This window comes from Gopherus evgoodei, chromosome 7 (assembly GCF_007399415.2).
Source record: "Gopherus evgoodei ecotype Sinaloan lineage chromosome 7, rGopEvg1_v1.p, whole genome shotgun sequence".
NCBI lineage: Eukaryota > Metazoa > Chordata > Testudines > Testudinidae > Gopherus > Gopherus evgoodei.
This window is the reverse complement of record NC_044328.1, coordinates 126,633,372-126,658,912: the sequence shown is the minus strand read 5'-3', so window position 1 is coordinate 126,658,912 and position 25,541 is coordinate 126,633,372. Positions and strand designations below refer to the sequence as shown.

At 43.5% G+C, this 25,541-nt stretch overlaps 1 protein-coding gene across 17 annotated transcripts in view; it reads right to left on the bottom strand.

Moving 5' to 3' along the window:
- Window positions 1–25,541, bottom strand: part of CADPS (calcium dependent secretion activator) — a 372,967-nt gene that overhangs the window by 38,021 nt on the left and 309,405 nt on the right. For all 17 annotated transcript variants that reach the window (XM_030571245.1, XM_030571256.1, XM_030571246.1 and 14 more), the window contains 4 exons: window positions 23,854–24,009; window positions 19,453–19,600; window positions 10,613–10,687; window positions 9,227–9,310 (listed from right to left, as the gene is read on the bottom strand). In XM_030571245.1, coding sequence (XP_030427105.1) covers window positions 9,227–9,310; window positions 10,613–10,687; window positions 19,453–19,600; window positions 23,854–24,009 — 463 coding nt within the window. The remainder of the gene's footprint in view (window positions 1–9,226; window positions 9,311–10,612; window positions 10,688–19,452; window positions 19,601–23,853; window positions 24,010–25,541) is intronic.

Genomic DNA, 25,541 nt, shown 5'->3' with positions numbered 1-25,541 from the left:
TGTCACTTTCAGGTGACATTGTAAACAAGAAGCAGGCAGCATTATCTCCTGCAAATTGTAACCAAGTTTGTTTGTCTGAGTAATTGGCTGAAGTAGGACTGAGTGGACTTGTAGGCTCTAAAGTTTTACATTGTTTTCTTTTTCAATGCAGTTATTTTTTGTACATAATTCTACATTTCTAAGTTCAACTGTCATGATAAAGAGATTGCATTACAGTACTTGTATTAGGTGAATTAGAAAAATACTATTTCTTTTGTTTTTTACAGTGCAAATATTTGTAATTAAAAAGAAACAAAGTGAGCACTGTACACTTTATTGTCATTGAAATCAATATATTTGAAAATGTAGAAAACATCCAAAAATATTTAAATAAATGGTATTTATTATTGTTTAACAATGTGAGTAATCACAATGAGTTTTGTTATTCGCTCGACAGCCCTAATTTAAATTAAAATTTAATGAAAAAAAATAGTGCAGGAACTGACCAACATGCCATAAATAGCTTCAATGTGTGCAGCTTCCATTTCAATAGCTTCTGCCTCGGAGATTTTGCAACCAATTCCAGGAAAGAAGAACTGTCGGAGTATGAAAACCGCTGTGGCAAAAGCCACATGTAAGTGTACAATAATGTATCTTTCTATCTGAACTCACTCAACCCTTAGCCCCTCTCTGCGAGTCGGGGGATGTGGATGTTTATCCTTTACTTGGCTTTTTTAACCAGCTTACATGACAAATGGCAGGGATGGCTCCTCCATTTGTAGGGCAGGATGCAAGAGTAGGGTCCCAAGCTGCTGAAGGGGGCACCACTCTGCAGGTTTTCCACTGCTTTTGCTGCTGGTGTCTGGATGTGGAGATCTTTTTTCTCCCTCCCAACTGGCCCTGACACTGAAGAGGATTCCAGGCCAAGTCCATGAGTTGCAGAGCTTGTGTAGTCTGGGTACAGCCCTAAAAAAGGCTCTGACCAAGGGGCAGTCCTGCCTTTCAGGATGCCAACAGTCCATTGGATAATTTTCTTATGTTCTCCTCTTCAAAGCTCACATTTAAAGATCATGTTGATAATCTGGAGGCTGTGGTATGTTTCCAGATATCTGCCAATTACAAGACCCAAAACACTTGCTAATTCTCTGCTGCCCTTCATAAAACAGAACGCATAAGCCTGTGTGTCAGCCATAGCTGGCAAAGGATACAGGAGTTCCATGAGTTTCAAGTTCAACTTTTCAGACTGAGCAATTCCCAGCTGGATAGAGAGAGACCCTCTTACAATGGTACCATAATGCAGCCCATCTGGAAGGCTCACAGCTGAGATCTTCCATGAAGCTTATGCTTTTAATTAGGATAAGCATGGGCTAACCATCCTTGTTTGGGTGTAAAAGCTCACCTGCTTTTTAAATATTTCTATAGCTACCATTAAAACATCCTAAATATAACATGCACACAGTTGCATCTTGGGATGAATAAATTATGTGTCCTGAATGAGGGGCTGACTGTATGTGTGAGACAGAATGTGTGAGTGGGTGGATGTATTTGTATGGAGTGTACGAGGTGCGTGTGTGTGAATAATTAAGCAAAACGAGGCAATACAAAAGACCAGAGCGGTGGTGACTCCTGAGGGTAACATTTCAAGCATTTCCAGCACTAAGACCCCCAAACTGGGGTGAAAGAGCAGGGGCAAGCCCTGGATATTTTCAAAACCCTACCAGTGTGCCTAGTGAACTAGATGGGCACAATTATAAGGACACAAAAAGCCAGCCCACTGGATGGACACGAGAGTCACCCGCAGACCTCCTAAAGGTTTAAAATGACACAGGAACCAGCTCTCGTTGTAGTAATGAGTTTGATGCAGGAATTACTGAGTGTTTCTCTGGCCTGCATCATCCAGGAGGCTCCGAATGGATGTGCATAATGATCCCTTCTGGCTTTAAGGACTAAAACCCATAAAAAGAAATGCCAGAAATGACAAGACACGGAACTTCAGAAAAATAAACGTTTCCGTCTCTCTGTGGTATTGACATGGCCTGCTGCACTTCACAGTCCTCAGTGTATTCACCCTCACAACCCCCTGCAGAGATAGGATGCCGTTACTATCTCTCCTGGTCAACCTGGGTGAGGGATAGCTCAGTGGTTTGAGCACTGGCCTGCTAAACCCAGGGTTGTGAGTTCAATCCTTGAGGGGGCTACTTAGGGAACTGGGATAAAAAATCTGTCTGGCGATTGGTCCTGCTTTGAGCAGTGGGTTGGACTAGATGATCCCCTTCCAACCCTGACAATTTGTGAGCTGGCTCCTGCCCTCTGGGCAGCTATAGAAACTTTGCCACTGACTTAGGATCCGTCTGAGCTGCTATGTAGCTATTTTTAGCACAGCAGCGCTAGCCTGACTTTGTCTACCTGGCCTCGATGGCTCAAGGCTGGAGGCTGTGTAGACATTCCCACAAGGAGTCTCCCACAGACCAGGGACATGAACCTCATTCTCTTAAATCCCAGACTAGCACCTAATCATGGGATAATCCTTCCTCCCCAAGGAACGATGTAATGAGAATAATGCAGTCTTCCTTCCACAATCTCCCCTCCACCCACAAAAGCTAAGCTGCTTTTTTAAAAAAAACAACAAAGTGAATAATGACTTGTTTTTCTCTAAAGTAAGATTTGGCTACACTTAGTGAAGTCTCCAAACAACCAGACATTGTGTGAGTTTTGCTAGGCTGCAGTTTTTCACAAATTATATGACTTTTCCATGAAATGTCTCAGTTTACCATCAAAATTTGTGAAGAACAAAGATGAGATCTTTTCCATCTCTCCCTGGGGTAATATACGCTCTTTCGTTTTAATTAACATCATTGTGATTCTTTGCTGCTCAACGAAAGAAGCCATCCAGATTAAACAGCTGCCATTGCTTGTGACTCAGCGGAACGTCACAGACAGACACCCATCAAATGACTGGACGGCCGATACTGAGAAACATTTGACTGTTAAAAAAAAAAATAAAGGTCTGGCCAAACGCAGAAGGGTATTTTCATTCTGAAGCTCTTTATAATGAGATGGCTAGTGAGAACTTTACAGCAGATATATTAAGTTAATATTGAATTTCAAGGCAAGAATTGAAAACAAGGATATCCAGCTGGGTGATAAAACTGTCAGAAGACCTCTGAGTACATGTCATTTCTGAGACTGGAACACGTGTGATGGAAGGAGTTGGTAGGAGGGGGAGAAAGATTACTGCTTTCTAGAATTAAAACACTTGGACCATAGCACGGTTTTATTTGTTCACACAGGACAAAAACATGGGAGGCAGCACTGCTCCGCTGTAATGAGCGATAGCTTATGCTCCAATACGTCTGTTAGTCTAGAAGGTGCCACAGGACTCTCTGTCGCTTTTTACAGACCCAGACTAACACAGCTGCCCCTCTGATACTTGACAGCTTCTCTCACACAGAAAATGATGCTACTATGGCAGGAAATTGTGCTGCTCAGCAGAGCCTTCCTGTGTGCAGCATATATGGGACTGGGACACCTGTCGAGTGCTACTTACTATTATCTATTTCCATTCACGTCCCTGGGGTACGAGCTGCTTTCCCAACAGAAAACAGGCACCTTCCCTGCCCAAGAAGATACAGCTCAGTCCTGCAGCGTGACGAGTGTCCCAGTGAGGCCAGTGGGAGTCGAAGGAGTTCAGTGCAGGACTGGGCCCACTCGCTGCGGGGTATGGGAAACAGCTTCATTAGATATCAGAGGGGAGCCGTGTTAGTCTGGATCTGTAAAAAGCGACAAAGAGTCCTGTGGCACCTTATAGACTAACAGAAGTATCGGAGCATGAGCTTTCATGGGTGAATACCCATTTCATCAGACGCATTGACAAAGTGGGTATTCACCCACAAAAGCTCATACTCCGATACTTCTGTCAGTCTATAGGGTACCACAGGACTCTTTGTCACTTCATTAGAATACCTCTAAACTCTCTAAAACCCCGATTCAGGGAGGTCTCTCTACCAGAGCAGGATTTCAGTGACTATGTTAAGCAAGTGCTTTAGCGCTGTCCTCAGTCCCAGCCTAACACAATAAAAGTGGCACGGGGCTATTTCCTGCCCACCCCTCCCTGCTGTCAGATGCACATTGTTGCTGCTCTGCACTGGGGCTCTTTGCTAAGAGCAGCCAACTCCTCCACCCTCCTTACTAATCAGAGAAGCATAGGATTGGAAGGGACCTCGAGAGGTCATCTAGTCCAGTCCCCTGCACTCCTGGCAGGACTAAGTATTATCCAGACCATCCCTGACAGGTGTTTGTCTAACCTGCTCTTAAAAACCTCCAATGATGGAGATTCCACAACCTCCCTAGGCAATTTATGCCACTGCTTAACCACCCTCCTCCTTGTAAAAAACCGGTTATGTACTTGAAAGCTTATCATGTTCCCTCTCAGTCTTCTCTTTCCCAGACTAAACAAACCCATTTTTTAAAATCTTTCCTCATAGGTCATGTTTTCTAGACCTTTAATAGTTTCTATTGCTCTTCTCTGGACTTTCTCCAATTTGTCCTCATCTTTCCTGAAACGCGGTGCCCAGAACTGGACACAATACTCCAGCTGTGGCCTAATCAGGGCAAAGTAGAGGGGGAGAATTACTTCTCATGTCTTGCTTACAACACTCCTGCTAATACATTCCAGAATGATGTTTGCTTTTTTTGCAACAGTGTTACACTGTTGACTCATATTTAGCTTGTGATCCACTACGACCCCCAGATCCCTTTCCACAGTACTCCTTCCTGGGCAGTCATTTCTCATTTTGTATGTGTGCAATTGATTGTTCCTTCCTAAGTGGAGTACTTTGCATTTGTCCTTATAGAATTTCATCCTATTTATTTCAGACCATTTTTCCAGTTTTCCCAGATCATTTTGAATTATAATCCTACCCTCCAAAGCATTTGCAACCTCTCCCAGCTTGGTATCATCCACAAACATAAGTGTGCTCTCTATGCCATTATCTAAATCATTGATGAAGATAGTGAACAGAACCGGACCCAGACCTGATCCCTGATGTGCAGCCTTTGGGGGTTTCCCCTTGTTTACTGCCTTCCACTCCTTGGCCACTGCTGCCGGGGAACCACACTCGATTTGGGGGGATACCTGAGCTCCCCTGACCTCCTGGACAGATCATTCTCTACAACTGAACAGTGTCCAGGGAGGCTTCGCTGAAGACCTGTGCTTGGCCGTGCTTACATCTACCGGTGTTCGGGAGATCTCCCCTGCACTAATACTCTTCCTGCGGATGCCCTTCCATACCTACACAATCGACATTGCCAATGCATGCCAGCCCCCACTTCCCCATCAGCTGATCAGCCAAAGCCATCCTCCACTTGCAGGGTCTCTGTGTCTCAACAGGCTCTCCCTGCTTTGTCCCTCCTGTTACTGCCTCTCAGCTTGCTTCCTGTTCTCCCCCAGCCTCAAAGTTATTAGTATTTTCATCTGGCCAGGGTTTGTGTCATTCTCAGTGCGGTGCGAAGGAGCCTTGCAGCTCTGCCCAGTTTGCACTGCCCACCTCACCACACTTTAATCAACCACCCACCTGTAGAACGATGCTGCTAGGAACTATCTGTCTGCCTTAATTCTTTACTGGCAGGGGTGGCTCCAGGCATCAGCACGCCAAGCGTGTGCCTGGGGCGGCAAGCCACGGGGGGCACTCTGCTGGTCGCCGCGAGGGCGTCAGGCAGGCTGCCTTCAGTGACATGCCTGCGGAGGGTCCGCTGATCCCACGGCTTTGGCGGACCTCCCGCAGGCGTGCTGCCGAATCCGCGGGACCGGGGACCTCCCGCAGGCAAGCTGCCAAAGGCAGCCTGCCTGCCATGCTTGTGGCGGCAAAATACCTAGACCTGCCCCTGTTTACTGGTGCATACCCAACATGCCCATCCTTCCCCAGAGACCCGAGACTCCTATTTCCATCCAATACACTGTTTCAAGGTGTGCCTGGGAGAAGGTATGGGACATTTACTGGGTTATGAGACCATTTGCCCATGCAGCTGAGGGCTCTGTGCTGAAGCATGAAAGTATGGCCCATTGCTGCCCCAGACTCTTTTGTCCCGACAGTGTGCATCTCTTGGGTGTCACAGCAGATGTATTCACTGTGGAATCTCCATATGGGCTGAGAGCTGATTGCTCTGGCACAGATAGGGTACATCAGCTAGCCTGAAGCTTGTGACATCCGCAGCAGAGGGCACAGGTTCAAAGGACAACTCTTAGTTGTGCTGGCTGGTTTATCCAAACCCAAAGGTGTTGGGGTTTTTGCCATTTCTCTACAAATCGGAGCACAGGGGGAAGCTTTGAGAGAAGACCTGAGCTCTCACGTGAGAGTCAGTGGTTTCTTCATGCAGCAACCTGCACAGGGCAGCAAGCCTTGGTTTTAAGAGGGGAGGTTAAGCCAGGTTTGGTTTTCGAACACTGAACACGGGGAATGCTGGTGACAGCTTGGGATGGCCGTTGCCTTCTCCCCTTCCACAGCTGCCAGGACAGGTTGCCTCCCAGTAGTTACCCTGCAAAGAGTTCCATGGCTTAGTCAAGCTGGTCGAAATCCAAGTATCTGTCCGCCTCCCATTGCTCTTCGCAGTTCAGACATGGAGATAGGGATTCCATTCACACAGCAGTAGAAAGGAGCAGCACAAGTCAAACCATTCAGTGTAAACAGTATGATGTGGTGAGAGAGATGCAGCATCCACCAAGGAACAGCTTGGATTCGCAGAGAAGGAAGAACTGCACATTACACTGTCTACCCAGGCTGATGCTGGCACTTCCGATGCCTGAAAAGCTGCCGCCTCCACAACCTCTGCTGTTGGCACAGGAGTGCACTTAGAATCTTCTGCAAGACACACGAAGATGAAGGAAGACAGCCAGCCTCAGCCCTCCACCCCTCTCTGTAAGAGAGGAACTCCTGGTGAAAACGAACACTACTCACCGTTTTAACGACACTAGCGTGTTCAAAGGGATTCTAGGGCAATGAGGGGGATAGCAACAGGATAAGGGAGCACGGGACAAAGAACCACCAAAACACAAAGAAAGGGTGGATTAGTCTCATGGAGTTAAACAGAAGAGAATGGAGAAGGCATGCATGCCTGAGCTTAAGGGACAGTCAGTTCGTGATGAATCAACTGCAAGATATTGCTGAAGATCTCTTCATGGCAAACACGACTCTACAATCCCACCAAGGGCAGTGACACTGAGGGAGCTGTGCTGGTGACAACGAGATGAGTGGGAGCTGTATGTGGTCTGTCTTCTAAAATTCCCAGAAATTTGAGATGGGAGAATATAAATCCTGGTCCAGGGAAATCTGGCCAAGACATGAAATTCATACTTAAATGATTTCATAGAGGCCTGTGGAATGAGGTCAAACCAGTACTATTAGATCATGGGATAGACTTTACATGTGAGAATATTGATGATGAGTAACTGTAATGAGCATGAAGTCTCCTGCCCACTCTCAGCTGAATTACTAGTGACTGCAAGATACAGAGGCTTTATATGTGTTTGTAATGGGGTCTGATTGGCCAAATTTTCAAAGAAGTTTCCAAAGCACACCTCACAAAATTATTCACACACACAGTTTCAAAGGAGGTATTTGTGCAGCCGTTTGGGAATAGAAATAGAATCACAGAAAAATAGAAATGAAGGGCTGGAAGGGACCTCAACAGGTCATCTAGTCAAAAACATAAAATCTGTTTTGAAGCCCGCATGAAAAGTTTTACCATTGCAAAGAGTTGTCCTTGCAAATTTTACAGGGTCCATTTTCAGAGGACCTTTGAAAATTGGCCCTTGTGTGTCTTTCCTCTGCAATTGTCAAAACAAATGTGTAATACAGCTTGGCACTTGTAAGACTTAGTTGTTAACAAGACAAGATTTGTAAACTGTATTCATACAAGAATACCATTCACATCCATTCTGTTGCCAGAAAAGCAGTCAATCTTACAAGTCAACGTTTAGTGGGAGGAGCAGTGTTTTAGCTCTGCGATGTTTCTTAGAAATTAAATGTGGTTTCAGAGCCTTGGTGCACTGTGTTGAGAATTTATATCCTCATGCCATTATTTTCCTGTCCTCTCTTCTTTTAGAAGCAATATGGAACTGTTTAAGTTTCATATGATATTGGGTCTTGAAATGTGCAGTTCCACAGCTGCTAATGATGATAGGATTTGAAACACATATGTGATAACCCTTCTTTTGACTATGAAAGTTAGACAAATAGTGCAATCCTCTCCTCCCTGCAAATGCTGCTCGGAAGAGTAGCTCCAACTACCTAACGTGTAGAAGGGTGGAATGTTGTTGCTGAGGCATGCTGTCAAGGCTGTTACAACTGCTCAGTGCTTCTGTCCTTGGAGCTCCGATGTTATCCGCACTAGCAGAGACCGCAGCCTGCTAGCTCAGCAGACCTCAATGTTACTCAGAGAAAGACCACAGGCACAGTTTGGTGACAAAGGCACTGGGCCAGGTTTATTGCCCTCAAGGCACAGTCCTAATGACTTACACAACTTGCACAAGTACATTAACATGAGTCCCCTGTGGCAAAGAGCGGTTCAGACAGCAGTGGGAGTTTCTGCTGTCCCCTTGGCCACACAAAGGATTAAGGCGAGGTACCCCAACAATTATAGACTGAGACAAACAAGTTATGTGCCACTATATGCTCTTCATGTCATCTGTTTGTTACTTCCCTTTGTACCTTGTTCTTGATATTTTGGACAAAACATTGCACATCATTATTCTGTCAAACTATCTTACCTTGTACTAGATCGGTGTGTATTTGTACTAGCCTTCTGTAATGTATTTACATAACTATCGAGTGCCTAGTGCTTCTTAGGAGTGCTTATGTTTTAGCAACACTTTGCCAAGTTCATGTTCCAGACAGTAAACCTGTAAGCATCTGCTTTAATACCCTGCTCTGACTTTGGTTCACAGCCTCTAGTTCAGGCCCCAGGTCTTGCACCAGGCCTGTGCTACAGGCTCTTCCTTTCTACTACAACATGGTGTTTGAATATCTTTGAATTTTGTTACAGCATGGTAATCCAGTGTTATCAGCTATTTACGTTAATCTTTGTGTGTATGTAGCAAGCTGTTTGCTTATTTTTTGAGCTCTTACAGTGTTAAAATAGCATAGAAAAAAGGGTTACTCCCCAAATAATCTATTAGAAGACCTGAATGAGTTTATAGTAAAAAATAGGAAACCAACCAAAACCCCAAAAGAAACAGATTTTCTCTACTCACAGTAAATGACAAAAAAGAAGAAAACAATGTCCCTTCATCATATCTGGACAGTTTGGCCAGGACTCCTTCCAGAATGGTGACAAACTATTGAAAAGGAAAATATTTCAGTCACTTTTAAAGACAGAGGGAGAGATTCTGATCTGATTTACAATGGGTTAAATCAGGATTAACACCAACAAAAATCAAGGTTTACAATGATGTAAGTGAGAGCAGGACCAAGCTCAGATTGTCTATAACTGATAACCTGGACTTTAAATTCAGAACTATGTCTTGTACAGCATTTATGCAGGGAATGAATGTCAAGAACTTTTTTGGCACTATGCAGCTTACCTCTAATGATATAAATCACCCGGATGATACTGGTTACCGTGCCTCCTTTCTGGGTAATGTTGGAGAGCTTGTGCTCCCTCTAGTGGGAGCCAATGAACACCGGCTCCTAAGAGGGGAGGTCAGATGGCTCATGCTCCCAGTGAGAGGGATCAAGGAGGTGCCATGTGGTCTGCTTTGCAGGAGAATCAGACTGGCATATGTTGAAAGACTATGTTTAAAGGTCTTCAGACTGAGTAATAGTGATGACTGACATCTGGGTTGCAATACTGTTCTCAGTTTGAAACTAGAGAACAAGCAGTTTGGACATGTACCCTACCTATCTATGTATCTGTCCTAGTACTTACCGTTATTTCAGAGCTGAGAAATGAGCACATCTAAATTTAAGCATCTGAAATATCAGACCACTCTCATTTTCCATACAATTTCCATACAAGTGAACATGATATTTTGGAATGTGTTTCTTGGCACCATAATGCCATAGATTGCCCCAACCAAGATCAGAACTCTGCTAGATGCTCTATAGGCACATAGAGTCCCAAAGAGCTCATGACCTAAACAGACATTTTGGAATGTTTCCTGATACCACAACGTCATGAATCAACTTGTTAAATGAGGCTCAACCTAGCCCCTACAAAAAAGAATACAATTTTATGAGCACAACTTTTCGTGTGCATCTGTCAATGGGACAGATGTCTTCATGGTCTATGCAGAAGGAAATCTTTCTCTCAGTATGTAATAGTGCCCCCTAGCGAGTGCAGTTTGTGTGTGTGACTGTGGGTGTCTGTGAACACAAGATGGTGGACACAAATCCATAGATGCTTCCCTAAAACTGTATTTTTTTGGGCCCATTTGTCAATCCTGTTTAACGGTGTATTGTATCCCAGGCAACTCCCAATCATCAGACAGTCATGATGAAAGGAATGAGTGATGCTTGATCTTTCCCGCGAGAAACAATAAGCCAATTCAACTTCTTAATGTGTCACATTTTAATGGAAATGCACATATAAAAAAAAGTGATGTTAACAGTGAATCATTTCACCTGAAGCCGAAGGTTACCTTTGCCACTAAGAGTGTTATCATTTCTTTGACGGTTTCTTCAATTAGTTCATCTATTTTTGAATGGTACTGGTGCTAAGAAAAAAAAAAAGAGAAAAGGCAGAGGTAAATATTAGCATTGATCAAGTGATGGCACTGTGTTTATTAGGCTCTTCCCCTGGTAAACAGAATTTGTAATAGTATCAGCTAAGAAACAATCAATTTATTACCCTCTGCTACACTGATGTGGATAATAATTACTTACATTTATATATGATTTTTAATTCAGGAGAATCTGACCGCACTTTCAAAGCATGGGCAAACCTCTGAAATATGCACACAGCTACACGAACATCAATAGGAGCCAGTGCTTAATTTGGTGCCAGGACTCGAGCAATTTTTTTACATTAATAACTGATGCAGCAAGCCCAGAGGTGCCGGGGGCTCCGAACTGCTGGGCCCGGAGGTGCTGGGGGGCTCCAAACTGCTGGGGCCGGAGGTGCTGGAGCTTGGACCTGGCACAGATTAAGCACTGATAGGAGCTAAATGTATGTGTCCAAGGGGGGGACTTTGGCCCTTATAGCCCATGTGTACAAATATAATAGTTACTGTTTCTAGAGCTTTCTACAGTGTTGTACCAATGTTAACTAATTCACTTTATAAAGGAACAATTTAACTGCCTATTGAAATGCAGCCACCACTGGGATAGAATGTGGCAATTTCCCCAGGGCACAGCCAAGCCCCGTTGGAGCTTGGGAAAGGCAGCAATGGCCTTCTGCTGAGAGAACGGTAAGGGTGACATTTTAAAGAAAAGAGGCTGCAACTGGAATATCCTGAACCATTTGAGGAGCATCGCTGCACTTGCAGAAAGTGCTATAGAATCTGTTAGGCTCCGTTCCAGCAAAGCACTTTGGGTATGGCTGTACTGCCACTGGGACTGAGCTCCCAGCCTGGGTCCACAGACGTGTGCTGGCGGGGTTTCGAGTTAGCAAGCTAAGAATAGCTGTGCAAATGTTGCTTTGACATTGCAGTGCAGGATGGAGCTTGGGCTCTGAAGCCAGGGGGTGCCTTAGGATGTCTGAACAGCTATTTTTAGCATACTAGTGCAAGCCCCACGAGTGCAAATCAGCACCATGGGGCTGGGAGGCTCATTTCCAGATGCAGTGGACACAGACCCTTTAGCATGTGTTCAGGTTCAGTGGCACAGAAGCAAGTGCTTAAAGTTAAGCACTTATTTAAATGCTTGTTGAATTGATGCCTTTATGATCATAACATAATCAAGATCTGTGTTTCGTCTCATGCATCTCCACCAGCACAGTACCATTTGCTAGTACCATTCTGGCCCACTGGTTCAGCATAGTTGCATAGGAAAGAGTGCCACCTATTGACTGACGAGCACCAGTCTTTGCAGCACCTAGGTTTCTCCATGGCACCTCCCGTTCAATACCAACAGGAGCGGCACCAGGGTTTTTGGTGCCCTAGGCGCAGGGCCGGCTCACCGGTCCCGCGGCTCCGGTGGACCTGCTCCAGGCGTGCCTGCAGATGCTCCACCGGAGCTGCGGGACCAGCGGACCCTCCCCGCAGGCATGCCTGCGGGAGGTCCACTGGAGCAGTCTGCCGCCCTTCCAAATCCCGGCGCCTGGCGGTCGCCTACATGGAAGCGCCGGCCCTGAATACCAACCAGACCAAACCTCACTTAGCTTTTGAGCTCTGAGGCAACCACAGGCCAACGTGGTCTGGCTATAATAGGTACAAAACATTTTTTGGCTAATGTACAAAAACTTCAGTGAGAGGATTTAAATATGAAAAACCTACATATTCTTACTGAAATATTTTCAACATTAAATTTTTTATTTAAAAATAAAATGTTTTAAGTAGGGATCTTAGTCCCTATATGCATTGCCACTTGTTTGCATTAATATTGTTTTAAAATGTTAATATCAAATTACATTGAAAGAGACAAATCTGCTACAAGCACTAATCATGCTTTGGGAAAACAAAGGCTATGAGGGCAATTCAGTGTTGGACACTGGTCCCTCAACATTGACTAGGTAGTTTCTATCATTTTGAACGGCTCTATATTTTATTTTGCAATAAAACAATAACATGTGATTACAGGAACTTGGAAAAAAGAAAAAAAATGTAGGACATACTTACCCACTCTTTAGCAAACTTTCAGATGATTAGGGACAGAAATTAAGAGGAAGGTGCAGAAGACAGGAAAAAGAACACATGAAGATAAATAATAAATAACATAAAATTTTCAAAAAAAAGGGAGACCTAATTCAATGGGGCCATGAGAAAAAGCAGCAGCTTGTACAGAAACAATAAGCAATGGGAAATGAAACGTGAATAAAAACTCATTTAACTGAAATACCAGAGATCGTTACCTGTAATACTTATAGGAGGTAAAAGTGGGGCGGGGGGCAGGGGAGGGAAAATGATCCGACACAGAACACAGACTGTACGTCTCCGATAAGAAAGTACAAGGACTTGTTTTCATTGTACTTGGAAGCTGGACCGCAACAAGAAGAACAATTTTACAGATGAGTTTCAAGGTAGGTGGACCTGAATTAAGGACTGGAGTCGAGACGATGAGTCTTGGCACTGGACTAGGGCAGGTTCGTCAAGTGGTGCAGCCTCTGACCTCCAAAATCTAGCACCCCTCACAACCCAGATTAAGAAGCAATGGAGTGAGCATTTGGCTGAACCTGGTGGACACACCAAATAAAGATGAGAGCCACAAGTACCAGAGTGGGGCTTGCCCACTTCCATATGGACAATTTAGTGGCAGGGGCAATTTAATGGCAAAACCTATTTTTGTATAAACAAACATTTGCCTTCTGAAGAATTTTTGTTTCAATGTCCTGCTTTGTGGGTCCAAAATCTGCACCAATGCCTTATAGAAACCACAGTTACATGAGAAATATTCTTATGTATGTAGCTACATTTCATTCACTCATCAGAACCTATTTGGCAGTACTTTAAAATCTGGAGATCTCACACCAATCAGGAAAGGCAGCTGCAACTGCTGAGCTCAGGGGCGCACCCAGAGGAGCTGGGTTGAATCCAGAGGGTGCATTCCCCTACTTTGGGCCAGGACCTGCATGAAAAGATGGTGAATAGGAATGAAATTTGGCATGTATCTGGACAGGTGGAGTTTTCTCCATGTTCTCCTCCCCCTGATTGCATCTTCTATCAGTTGCCAAGTCCCAGAAACAGAGCAAAAGGCACCTGTGGAATGTGACAACTCCAGCATGGGTGGGGAAGGCTCCACCCACATGTGGGAAAAAGATTGGCCAGGCGCCATGTGGAGTGGAGAAGGCAGCGAGAGGACGATGAAGCTGGGAAGAGCAGCTGAGGGTCTGATGGAACACGGCAGTGGTGTGAGTCGGGATGGTGCAGGCAGAATAGGAGGTGACTGAAAGGGAGTCTGACCAGGTGCTGGTGCTTGAGGTTGGAGGAAGGGAATGTGGTGAGAGGATGGTGAATTAAAGTCAGTCAGCAGTAGTGTCTGCTTGCACCTGCCTGCTACATCTATAGGCTGGCAAGGGGGCGTCTGACTAGGCCCCACTGATCTGTCCCAAACATCCCCCAAGTTTGACAGTCATTTGAGAAACAGAATGCAGTGTGCATCAGATCCCGTCTGAGCAGGGGCTAGCGCCTGTCCGGCAGAAGCGCTTCCAGCAGTAAGCAATGGCAGTATGAGCCATAGGCAGAATCCGAGAAGTTCTTCCCAGGCTTGCTGGAGGCAGCGGCGGGGGTGGGGGGACAGGACTCCCTCGTTTGTTATCTTCAGAATTACTATTACTGCTCAGTTTCATTTTGGGGGGGTGGAGATTTGCCAATTTCTCCATCTCTTTCCTGCGGGAACATACGCTCTCCTTTCTGCTGCAACTTCTCCATGCAGGATCTCCGTATCTGCAGTAGCCACTACTATGTTTGCAGATATTTACTCAGGGTGGCAGATGACCGGTGGGATGCAGGCAGTGCTGCTGGGGAGCGGCATGCCAGTCTATGAAAGACATTTTGCAGGTAGTGTCTTCTGCACACCCTAGTGGAAGCACTTTGGAGGATGTAACCCTTTTGAGTATTCATGCGCTACCAAGTAAGTGCAGAACAAGGAAGTTTGCATCAAATGCTGTAGTCACTTACAGAGCTATGTAATTTGGCCCCATTTTGGAAAGCAAGTGCACTAATTTATGAGCGTGATTATGTGCACACCTAACTCAACTCCAGTGTGTGCACAGAGAGTGGGATTACATGGGAAAATGCAAAGTAGGACTGCTAACGTGGGTGCTGGAGCCAGCGGCGGCTCTAGCTTTTTTGCCACTTCAAGCACAGCAGTCAGGCAGCCTTTGGCGTACCCACTGCCGAATTGCCGTCGAATCCGTGGGACTGGTGGACTTCCTGCAGGCAAGCCGTCAAAGGCTGCCTGACTGCCACCCTCGCAGGGACTGGCAGGGCGCCCCCCGCGGCTTGCCACTCCAGGCACGTGCTTGGAGCGCTAGTGCTTGGAGCCTCCGCTGGCTAGAGATCACCGACGGACAAGCAGGGTGCGCACAGAAGTGCATATGGGCTTTTGAAGACATGGCCCATTGTAAATGGTGATGGGCTGAGTTTAAATCAAAGTTCCATCCACTCAGTTTTAGGTCTTGCATATTAGCCCAAAAGACATGCCTCATTAGCATATTATTTTAATGAAGGAGTTTTGTTTGCTGGAGGTGGGGGTGAAGTTTGTTGCTGTTCATTGTCATGGGATAAATCGTGGGTTTAAACTAAAAGAATGGCTAGGTGTGTGTAAAAATACAGTGTGAAAAGTACTGGCAAATATATTTTCAATTAAAAGCTTGTTTACAAAGCAAATAAGAAGTGCACGGAGAGCATTAACATGGAGCCCAAGAAGGTGAAAGATTTTCAGAGAGGGGCCCTATACAGCAAAACATCCACCGCAGCTGCTGTCAGGAAGGACCATGGCCTCCCCTAGCTGCTGTCCAGTGGTGGAGACTGCTCCTCATTCTGAACATAGGAGGCCAAATTCAGAGCTGGCATAAGGAGGTGGAATTCCACTGGAGCCAAATCTTAATACCAGGTCGGTATTTGGCCCATTAGGTTTTTAGGCCAAACTCACTGTTTATCCTGGGCCCTGACCAGCTCTGCACATCCCAGCTCAGCTCAGGAGAGGGGAATGCTTTAAGCCACCCTTGTCCTCCATTGCTTCTGGGGATGCCATACTCCTGGCTGGTCTCTTGCTGTAAGATTGCCAGTGTCCCCAAGTGGGCATGATGGCAGCTGGGGGGCACAAAAAGGCTTTGGCCATGTGTCATCTTTCTCCTGGCCATGCTCCCTAAGCTGGCTGCAGGGAAGGGTGTGTATATGAAGCTCTAAGACACATGATCCCTGCCTCTGGTGTTCGCCCCATGGCAGACAAGGTTGGATTTAGGGCTGCTTAGTGCTGGTCAAGCAGCATGCAGTGGCTGAACTCCAGTTCAGGCCTGGGGCTTCTGAAATACAAAGCATTTCTGAGAAACCTGACAAAAGTGACTGGGAAATGTCACCTGTTTAATTTTTTGCATGCAATATATTGGCATACCTCTCCTGCCGAAGATCTTGTGTTACCGGCTTTACCCACTTGAGATTCAATCCTGAAACTGAAGATGGAAATCCATTCGACCCTCCCCTTGTAATAATTACCCAGCTAGGAAAAGGTGTTCTGGATCTGGCACAAAAGGATTTCTAAGAAAATGCTTCTTTTGCAGAAGTCTGTTTCATACTCTACAGATCCTGACATTTCTTAGGAGAATGCATATGGTTTGAAGTTGAATAATTGATCTTTTTCATTCAATTTAACAAAAACTTTTGAGAGCGTTAATCACAATTCGCTATTAGATAAATGAATAAAATCCACAATCCCTGTACTAAAGTTACTCCACTTGACTTCATGTGATGCATATTTTGCCTTGTCATGTAACAGATTGTGTGTATGCTGTATTTCTGTTAGGACCATCTGACCTTGGGTATTAAATAAAAACATACTAGACCAACTGAGAAACATTTAATACATAAATTTATACCCATTGATGTATTAAAAATTCAGAGGAAAAATAAATATTTAAGATGGTAAAGTATGTTTACCAAATGTTTTAACAGCTGCCTTTAGATATAAGGACATGGAAATGAGACGATGGGTATGTTTTCAATAGAGTAATACTTTTAAAATGCATCAAACAATTCATATGTCTGTAAGATAGTTTTAAAAGAAAGGGCTTGTAGGTTAGGTCAAATCATAGCTCAAAAGAGTTGGTTTGTACTAGTGCATGGCTTTCACTGTGATAAAAATTGATGGTATGTTTCCAAGCAGTGTCTAATTTGACTAGAGCTGGTAAAACTATGACATTTGAACAATTTATTAGACAATTTCACCCCTTTTTTTGTTCACAAACAACCTGTCAATAGATCACAATTTGTATGAACTTGTTTGCTATTTGTTGTTGGGTGAACAGATTTTAGATACACACTGAACCTAAAGATTATTCATGAGCTGTTCATGGAGAGAAATTCACCTCTGTGCAGGAGTTCAGCACAAAACCTTTGAACCACTTAAAGCCCTATTTTTAAAGAGTTAAGAAAGACTGAAGTGATGCAGAAACCTTATATGGCCATGTGCATTATGGGGAACTTCCGGGTGTGAGGAGGCCAAATTGATATCTGGTTTCTGATTTGTTGGTTACATGCTTTAGTCTTTTTGACGACAGTCTCTTAAGTTTAGCTTAGAATTGGAATGGAATAGCTGGCATAGCGTTTCTGGATACAATTACAAACACATACATACTCTCTTTCTCATATTTTAATCTTTAACAACCTTTTCATCCTCCAAATATAAATGGTTCAACCCAGAGGTTCACACAACTTCAAGAGGAGGGGAGGCAGCCCCCAAAATGGAGTGGTGTGAGCAGAGAAGGTCAAGATGAGGGTAGGAACATTCATTAAAAAGAAGCAAAGCTCAAGGAGGGTGTATGAGTACTGCAGTCCTAAACAGTAACGTATGCACTGATAATTTACATCTGATTTACAGGTCTATTAGTGCAGCTATTTGTTAAAAACATCCTAGCACAGCAACTGCTGTTTCACACCATCGTTATGTTATCTTCAAGCTACTATACCAAATACCTTCTTAAAGAAGCACACAAAGATTTCCAGAGACTTATGCTTGCTCTTGGCGCAACAGAGAATAGTTGAGTGGCTGAGTGGGGTGAATGCAGGGCTTTGATCTCTGAAGATCTTAGATTTGTCTCAGGCCAAATGCAAAATGGGTCTGGTGGTATCCATCATACACTGACACATATAGTTCAAAGGAAACTGCCGTATTGAAGGATGTATGAGGAAATATACACAACTCCCGCCAACACTACTTCTGGATTTAGCCAGTGCTATCAGATCCCTGTGTTACTGACTTGACCATTTTTATTAACATAACTAGCTAGCCCTGCAGTATCCCATGTATTGTGGGAATCTGCCTGAGCTCAGAAATGTCATTCCTCCCACTAATTTAATTCACTAAGGTTTAATGCTTGATTTGCAGTGTATGGAAGAGTAGATGAAGGTATTAGCATTGCAACGCTCACCCTCCTGGCTGATAGGAAGCAGCCAACATGGCTGTTGTGGGATTGAAGAACTGGGGGATAAAAGAGGAGATGGAGGGCAAGAATGGAGAAACAACCAGAGAGTGGAAATGTTGTGATTCCACCAACCAGCCTAATAGTCATGCCTTGGGCTGACGAGAGTCCATTTAGTACGTGCCCTACATTGGATAGGTGGCTGAGGAAAGAAACTCAACCATCAAAAGCTTCAAACTCCCCTTCCCCCAAAAGAGACGGTCACAAACAAAATGTTACAACTGAAAACATAAAAAAAATAAAGGACAATGAGCCTGACCCAAAGTCAAACTCCCACTGACTCGAATGAGGTTTGAGTCAGACTCTTAAAGAGGATTATAGATCAGAGTGAGATAAATATTTAAAAAGAACAAACAACTTGTAATGATTTATTATAAATTCCGAACATGTAAAGCTGTAGTGGAAGATCTTATCTAAGAGACACCCGTTGGCAACAGGACAGGAAATCCAAGCAATAGTTCTGAATTGATTTGAGCCTGGCATATGAATATATAACTTGGCTTAAAGCCATTGGAGCACAATGATCATGATGATGCATTTAATTTAGTCCAATTTAGCGTGTCTTCCTAGTTTGAATATTAAATACAGAATTTTCAACCTGCAACAATGTCTCTACAAGGAACAAAATAGATCAGCAAGTGATCAAAACTGGATTGTTTTTGAAACCTTGAGTCATTAAGAACCTGGACAATTGGGATCATAAAACTTGCTGATTTCAGCCATATTCAAGGAAGTCAAATCAGGTGGAATTCAAATATATTTTAGGAAGTGGTCTTTTAACAAAACAAACAGTTTAATACTTTTGTTTACTTCCTGTTTGTCTACTCAAAATAATCATAGCTTATACATTTGGTGACTACATGTAAATATCCAGCTTTAGATACCTCTGGCTCCAAGGTGGAGTTAATGACTCAATAAACACATTCATCGTGCATCAGCAGGCTTTAAAGATACCTTAACACACTCCACAATCCTTGCCAACCATCACTACTAAATGACTGGAATTCTGAATGTCCATATCCATTAGATTTATTTGATGGCGTGACCCTGAATATTCATTGGCACACTCTATACAGAAGGCTAAAATCCACGATTGTTAGAATGTTTCTGAAACTAGCAGAATAGGAGACGGGAAAATTCATTAAGTTTTCTCTAAATTATATAAAAAATAATTTGCATTTTTACCTCTTGGCCCATTTCCATACTGCAAAGTTTTGTTGATTGAGCTTTGGCATCAACCATAACATTAAACATGGTGCATATTGACTGAGGGACTCGGAAATCTGTTGATCGACTGGTTTTTTGCAGCTTTACTTCAAATGCAATCCTGGTTCTATTAAAGAAAGTAGGAAAAGACCATTTCAGTTGGTGTTTAAGATACTGTAGCTAATAAAATGTGGAACACAATGCTTAGTGAAAGAGAAAATTTAACGCTACTATAAATGGTAGAATACAGTTATTTCAAATGTGTTTTACTAAAAATGATTTTCCAATTTAAAAAGAAACTGTGCTATGGATAAGGTGTGTAACGGTCTCAGAGAAACTACTACTTTCTCATACTTGGTAAGCAGTGTGATGAGATTACAAATAGAAGTGTTAAAAGTGTACACCTATAATTTGGACTGTTTTGGCTAATTTAAACCTACAGCTGAAATGCAATCAAACAGTAAACGTGATGAATTAAAGGAAATTCTGTCTATTGGTACACAATACTAAACACAGATGATACAAACCTGTTAATCGCTTAACTGGAAGGCAACTACTGGATTATTGAAATTTTATCTTTTCACAGTTTTATTGCTTGCCACAATTTTTCTTTGATTTTGCAAACGTACCAGGATACCTTTACAAAAAGTCAATTGTAAAATAGTACGTGTGTGTAACTACACACACACAAAAATTCTGTTGTCCTTGCTAAATTTTATTCAGTTAAAATTTGAGTGGGAGTTAAATTTTTTATTTCAATAAGAGTTTTGTCTGACTAAAGACTGCAGGATTGGTTGACAATAATTTTAAAATACTTACTGGGCCATAAGTGGCTCCAGTATTTCATATTAGGAATACTTCTAGCATAATGAGTAATGTCCCCTGATTCCTGAATTCCCTGAATGCAAAACGTTAGAAGGACTTTGTAGTTAAGGGAGTACTATATTCATTATTAGAAATACAACACAGAATCATTACAGCAGTGGGCCTGGACCAAGAAATTAACAGAGAAGCCTGGAATTAGAAACAAATAATATCAATTACACCTAATACCTTTGACCTTTAAGGATCAGAAAGAGCTATGGAAGTGCAGGCTGATATCTATAAATGAAGCTCCTGATTCTGCAATCAGATCTGTATGAGCACATAGGCTGGCCAGCTTGGCTCTGATAGAGTCAGGGTTTTGATAGGGGAGCTCAGTTCCCCCACACTGAGATGTAGCCACTTGTGAAATGTGGCAGCTGTTCAACAGTGCACGGCAAGAGTTAGCTGTAGGTTAGAGGAAGAAGTGAAGAAAAATACCACGTCAAACTGAAACTGCTACGGAAATACAGGTTGACAGAATGAGCCAAATTCGCAATTGGTGTAAGCAGGGAGCACAGCATCATTGGCTTATGCCAGCAGTGGATTGAGCCTGATGTAATTACCATTACCAGACATTAGCCAAAGCACAGGGGTTAGTTCCCTGATGTTGACACTAGGTGATGGAATCTTTAAATGAGCAGGACCATGGTTTTGTGTCTGCCTGGAAAGATGAGCATGATCAGGCCCACTTCTGAAGCATCATCATGAACCGCTCTCTAATTACAGTAAATGTATTTAAATGGGAAACGAAAGTATATAACAGAAGTACTCCGAGGTACAGAATACCCCAAGTTACTCCCCAAGGAATAGCAATGGAAGGGCTAGTTATTTTAAAGGAAAGAGAAAAGAAATGTCATGGTCCTGGAGCCAGGAGCCACACTGAATGGCCAATGAAGAGCAGAGCACTGTATTGCACGGACACATGCCGGTAGGTGAGCCAAGTCAAGGCAAAAGCATGGAGAAGCAAGAGAAATCCAACCCAAGAAGAATCCTCTTTACTGCTCAAAGGACTGAGCCGTAAGCCAGCAGCTATCCTTCTTCAGGGATAATCCTACACTTCTTCTGTGGTGTAGAACCGCTAAACTCCAGTTAGTTATTTCCTTAGTCTAATATTTACCATTTATATAATGCTAACTAGAGGTTCAGACTGATGCATCTATTTTCAGTTTTCTCTTAGAGAACAGAGTCAGACAACGGAAACAACTGAAGACACTCAGCATTTATATCAGACAATATACCAGCAGAGTAAGAAAGAGGAACTTTTCTAATGCCATAGGTATCACGATCATCTCAAGACCTTTAAAGAAGGCACAACATAATTAATGAATCTTTATGACCTATTGTGCAGTTTGCATCTGCAGGACAATACAGAGTAAGAGACTTCACTAACTTGACAGTTAAACATGCCTTTTGGATGATCAGGAAAGAGACTTTATCAACACTCAAAGGTTTACATGTGAATGAAGATTTGTACCTCTGTGGGAACAGACCTTGCTGTGACGTGGGGGACAGTGCTGGGAAATTGATGCCGGCTGTGGGCATCTCACATCTTCCTCTCTTTTTCCCTTTTCCTTGTTTGTTTTGCTATGGTGAGGAAGGTTGACCTTGCTGGCCGCTATGGCCTTCCTGCGACATGGCAGTGGTGCAGGGAATTGGCAGCAAAAGGCTAGCGCTGGGTGGCCCTTGTACATGTGGATGCAAATTGCCTCTCCCCAGGCTGGCAAGTGCTAAGAGAAGCTGTTGCTGAGAGCAGGTGTCATTCTCACTCCCTCACTGGCGGCATGCAGTGCTTCCTACTCGCCTTCCCTAGGGGTCTGGAAAAGGGACCTTTTAATGGTGTTAATACAAGGGAAGCTGGACATTGAGTTCTGAGGGATGACTGACTTCATGAGTTTGAGATTTTTCAGACTGGTCCTCGCTCACAGGCTCAGGATAAATCTGATCACAGTATCAGGGACTGGAAAGAGTTTTTGCCTGCCACTGCACCGATATGTTTTCTCTACCGCCTTCATCCAGAACTTCCTGCAGCGAGATCTGCTGGGTACAGAAGAATGAAGCATTGATGCCCAAAGGCAGGTCCCACCTTGGATGCAGAAAGGGAAGTTGGCACCTTAGCCTGCAATGGCGCAGATCAGGATAAATTCCCTTGCGCAATGCTACAAAGACTGGGGTGTTTGCTGTTAATGCAGGCAACTTGAAAGGGCCCTGGCCGAGCTCAGCTTGAGAAGGTAGAAGCTGCCAGAGCCACCTCCTGTAAAATGGCTGCACAGGGTTCAGAAGAGATGTGCTCAAAATGGTGGGAGGAACAACAAAGTGCATGGAGGAGGGCCTTACTTCCATATGCTGTTGAGGAGGGGCTTCTGGTGCACAGAGGAATCATGTTCCTCCCAGAGGCTGGGATAGTTTGGGGGCTGTAGCATGGGAAAATGCATCTCTTTGGTGTGCATGACAGGATGGCTCTCCTCAACTTTTAACATTACCTGGCATTGCAGGGCTAATTGGCTGGCAGATAACTCACAGTGAGAGTTACTGTATTTCAATAAAAGCTGTGGGCTATGGCCTTTAATCCGATTATCTGTATGCTGTGTTTTATTTCACAGCAGCAGAGCAACCCTATAACCCCCATTTGTTCTGAGTTCCAATTTCTGAGCCCAAATGTCTGCACTTCGCGAATGGGGAGGTTGTGGATCCAAACGGCCAGGAATCAGAGAATATTAAAACACATGCTTGCACTTGCAGTGCAGCCAGACAACGGTGGCACAGAGCCACCTGCACATACCTGCTGTGGCTTTCATCTGCCTCTACCTGTTCTTTTGCCATTTGCTTTTCTCATGCCAGAGGATGCGAAGTTTACTTCTTTCCCCCACCCCCATCACCTTCTTCTGAAACCAACCAACCAAACAGAAACAGTGTGGGCAACGTGACAATATAGTCTGGATGTTTCCTTATCAAAATGACTGCTGTTAACATATTCATAAGAGTTCCTTTAAGGTGTACGCTCTGTTTCAGAGGCTCGGCAGGAGCACATCATATGAGGTGGCATTGGCGGTGACGACTTTTTTCAGTCAAAGGCAGCTGGAAAGCCTGACTGGTTCTCTGAATGGCACAATCTCCTTTGTCAGTCACCGATGTGGGTGCTGAGATAGCACACAGGGCTACTCCTATAGCATTCAACAATCCTGCGCCCTAATGTGTTACCCAAACCTGACCCCAGAGGAGGTGCACAACAACAGCAGAGAAAGCCTGAAGTGAGGGGGGGTTTGTTGCCTTATTGGGAATAGGCATCGTTTAGCGCCTACATTTAAAAGATGTTGCCTTTTAGAAGTCAATAATTTGCAGAGATAAAAAGTGTGCTAACACCAAGCCTGTCTTGGATGGAAATAAATTAGGGCATAAAAAGATAATGGCTGAAGTCAAGCTGAAAGGTAAAGTACAGTCCCCTCTTTTCCAATAAGATAGGGCAACCCCCCAACCTCCAACAATTTATTATTATCCAGTTCCATTGTTCAGACGTACCTCTTAACACAAGACTCGATCATGTCACTTGCCATAAGTTTTAGACGTTGTTCTAGGTGCTTTCCAAATTCTTCCTCAGGCCAGTGTAAATCCCGAATGAAAGTCTGTAGGGCATCAAGTTTCCAAAACAGATCTTCAGAGGTTCCTGATCCATTGCTGGCAGGGTAAAATGAAAACAGAAGTCATACGCAGGACCCTGCTACTGGAAACCTGATGTGGAGACCATTCTTGTACAAGTTGAGGGCATACAGTGGCTTAATACACAGAACAATGCTGGGTAATCTCCATCATCAGGCTTTTGAATTTTACCATACATTTGCCTAGTCTACCTTGCTGTTATAACTCACAAATCTTTCCAGACCAGATGATAAGACAAAATTATGAATTACGCACATTAACTGGAAAAACTTAGTATGGTAAAAATCAGCCTTAGCTAATAACCACATTGACATATGTGATTATTTAAAATTAAGGCTCAAATTTGTAGTAGAAAACCCTTGACTGACAATAACTACAGTACATGAATGTATGCAGTTATTCAAATTTAGGGTTTCATGCATTTTTTTTCTTCAAATGATACATTTTTAATTTTTTCCCCAACATTCACCAGGTAAAGGACAGTGCTAACAAGTGGTGAGCGAGGACACACCTTATCTCTTGAACAGCTGGAAAAAAATCAGGGTAAGTCAATTGAACTAAGAACACTAGACATCTCATGTGAAAGAGTTTTGGTTAGGTTGACTACTCCACATCTCACAGATCAGCCTCTTGCGAAGGCATCTACAGGACAACAGATTTTTTTTTAATTTCTATTTTTTTGCAATGTCTTTGGTCTGTTGCAAAAGTCTGAATTCTTTCCAAAGTGCATAGTCTTACCCACTCCTCTGCACAGATGGGATGCTTCGGGCTCGTTGTGTATAGCTACTTTGGTTCTTTTCAACTATAATTGTGTCTAAAACCTCCACTTAGAGAATAAAATACAGGCCTTGATTGTGTTTTGTTGGTGCAGAAAAATTTATCTATAACCCTTTTCTCTCTCTCTCTTTTTTTCATGACAATTACCAAGAGATCTTCAAGCACTTTAACCCCCTCCTCGCATACCACTAATGCTAACACAGTAATTGATAAGATGTTTAACACACCATGCATTACCACTTGTGCTGACATCGTCTATAGAAACAGATGAGGAAGGGTGTTTCTATTGTGACAGATGCCAGCTGCATTGAGTTAATGCTACAGAGGAAAATATAGCCGATGCATAGATGGCTACTGCCAGGTGAAAACCATACTCCCAACATGCTAGAGGGGTCCTGTGAGGGCTTGTGCTAACAAAGGTAACAATTTAAAGAACGAATCAGCTCAGAAGTAGGAACAGATGTATCTGACACTAAGGGAGAGGTAACACTGAAACAAGTCCTTAATAATGAACGGTGAGTGGGTACAAGGGAATTGGGACACTGAAAAGATAGAGAATCAGGCATTTCCTTATATGGTATCTTTAGTCAAAGAACTATTTTGTGTAACTTCAATAGCACAGCCCTGAGAGTCAACCTATCTACATTTGTAGTTTCTTGTTTGAGACCTATGTTTAGGAATAATTAAACTTTCTCTAATCTAATCCCAGTTTTGGAACTGCATGAATTTATGTTTAAATAATTAAATACACATAAATGCAATAATTGGTATTT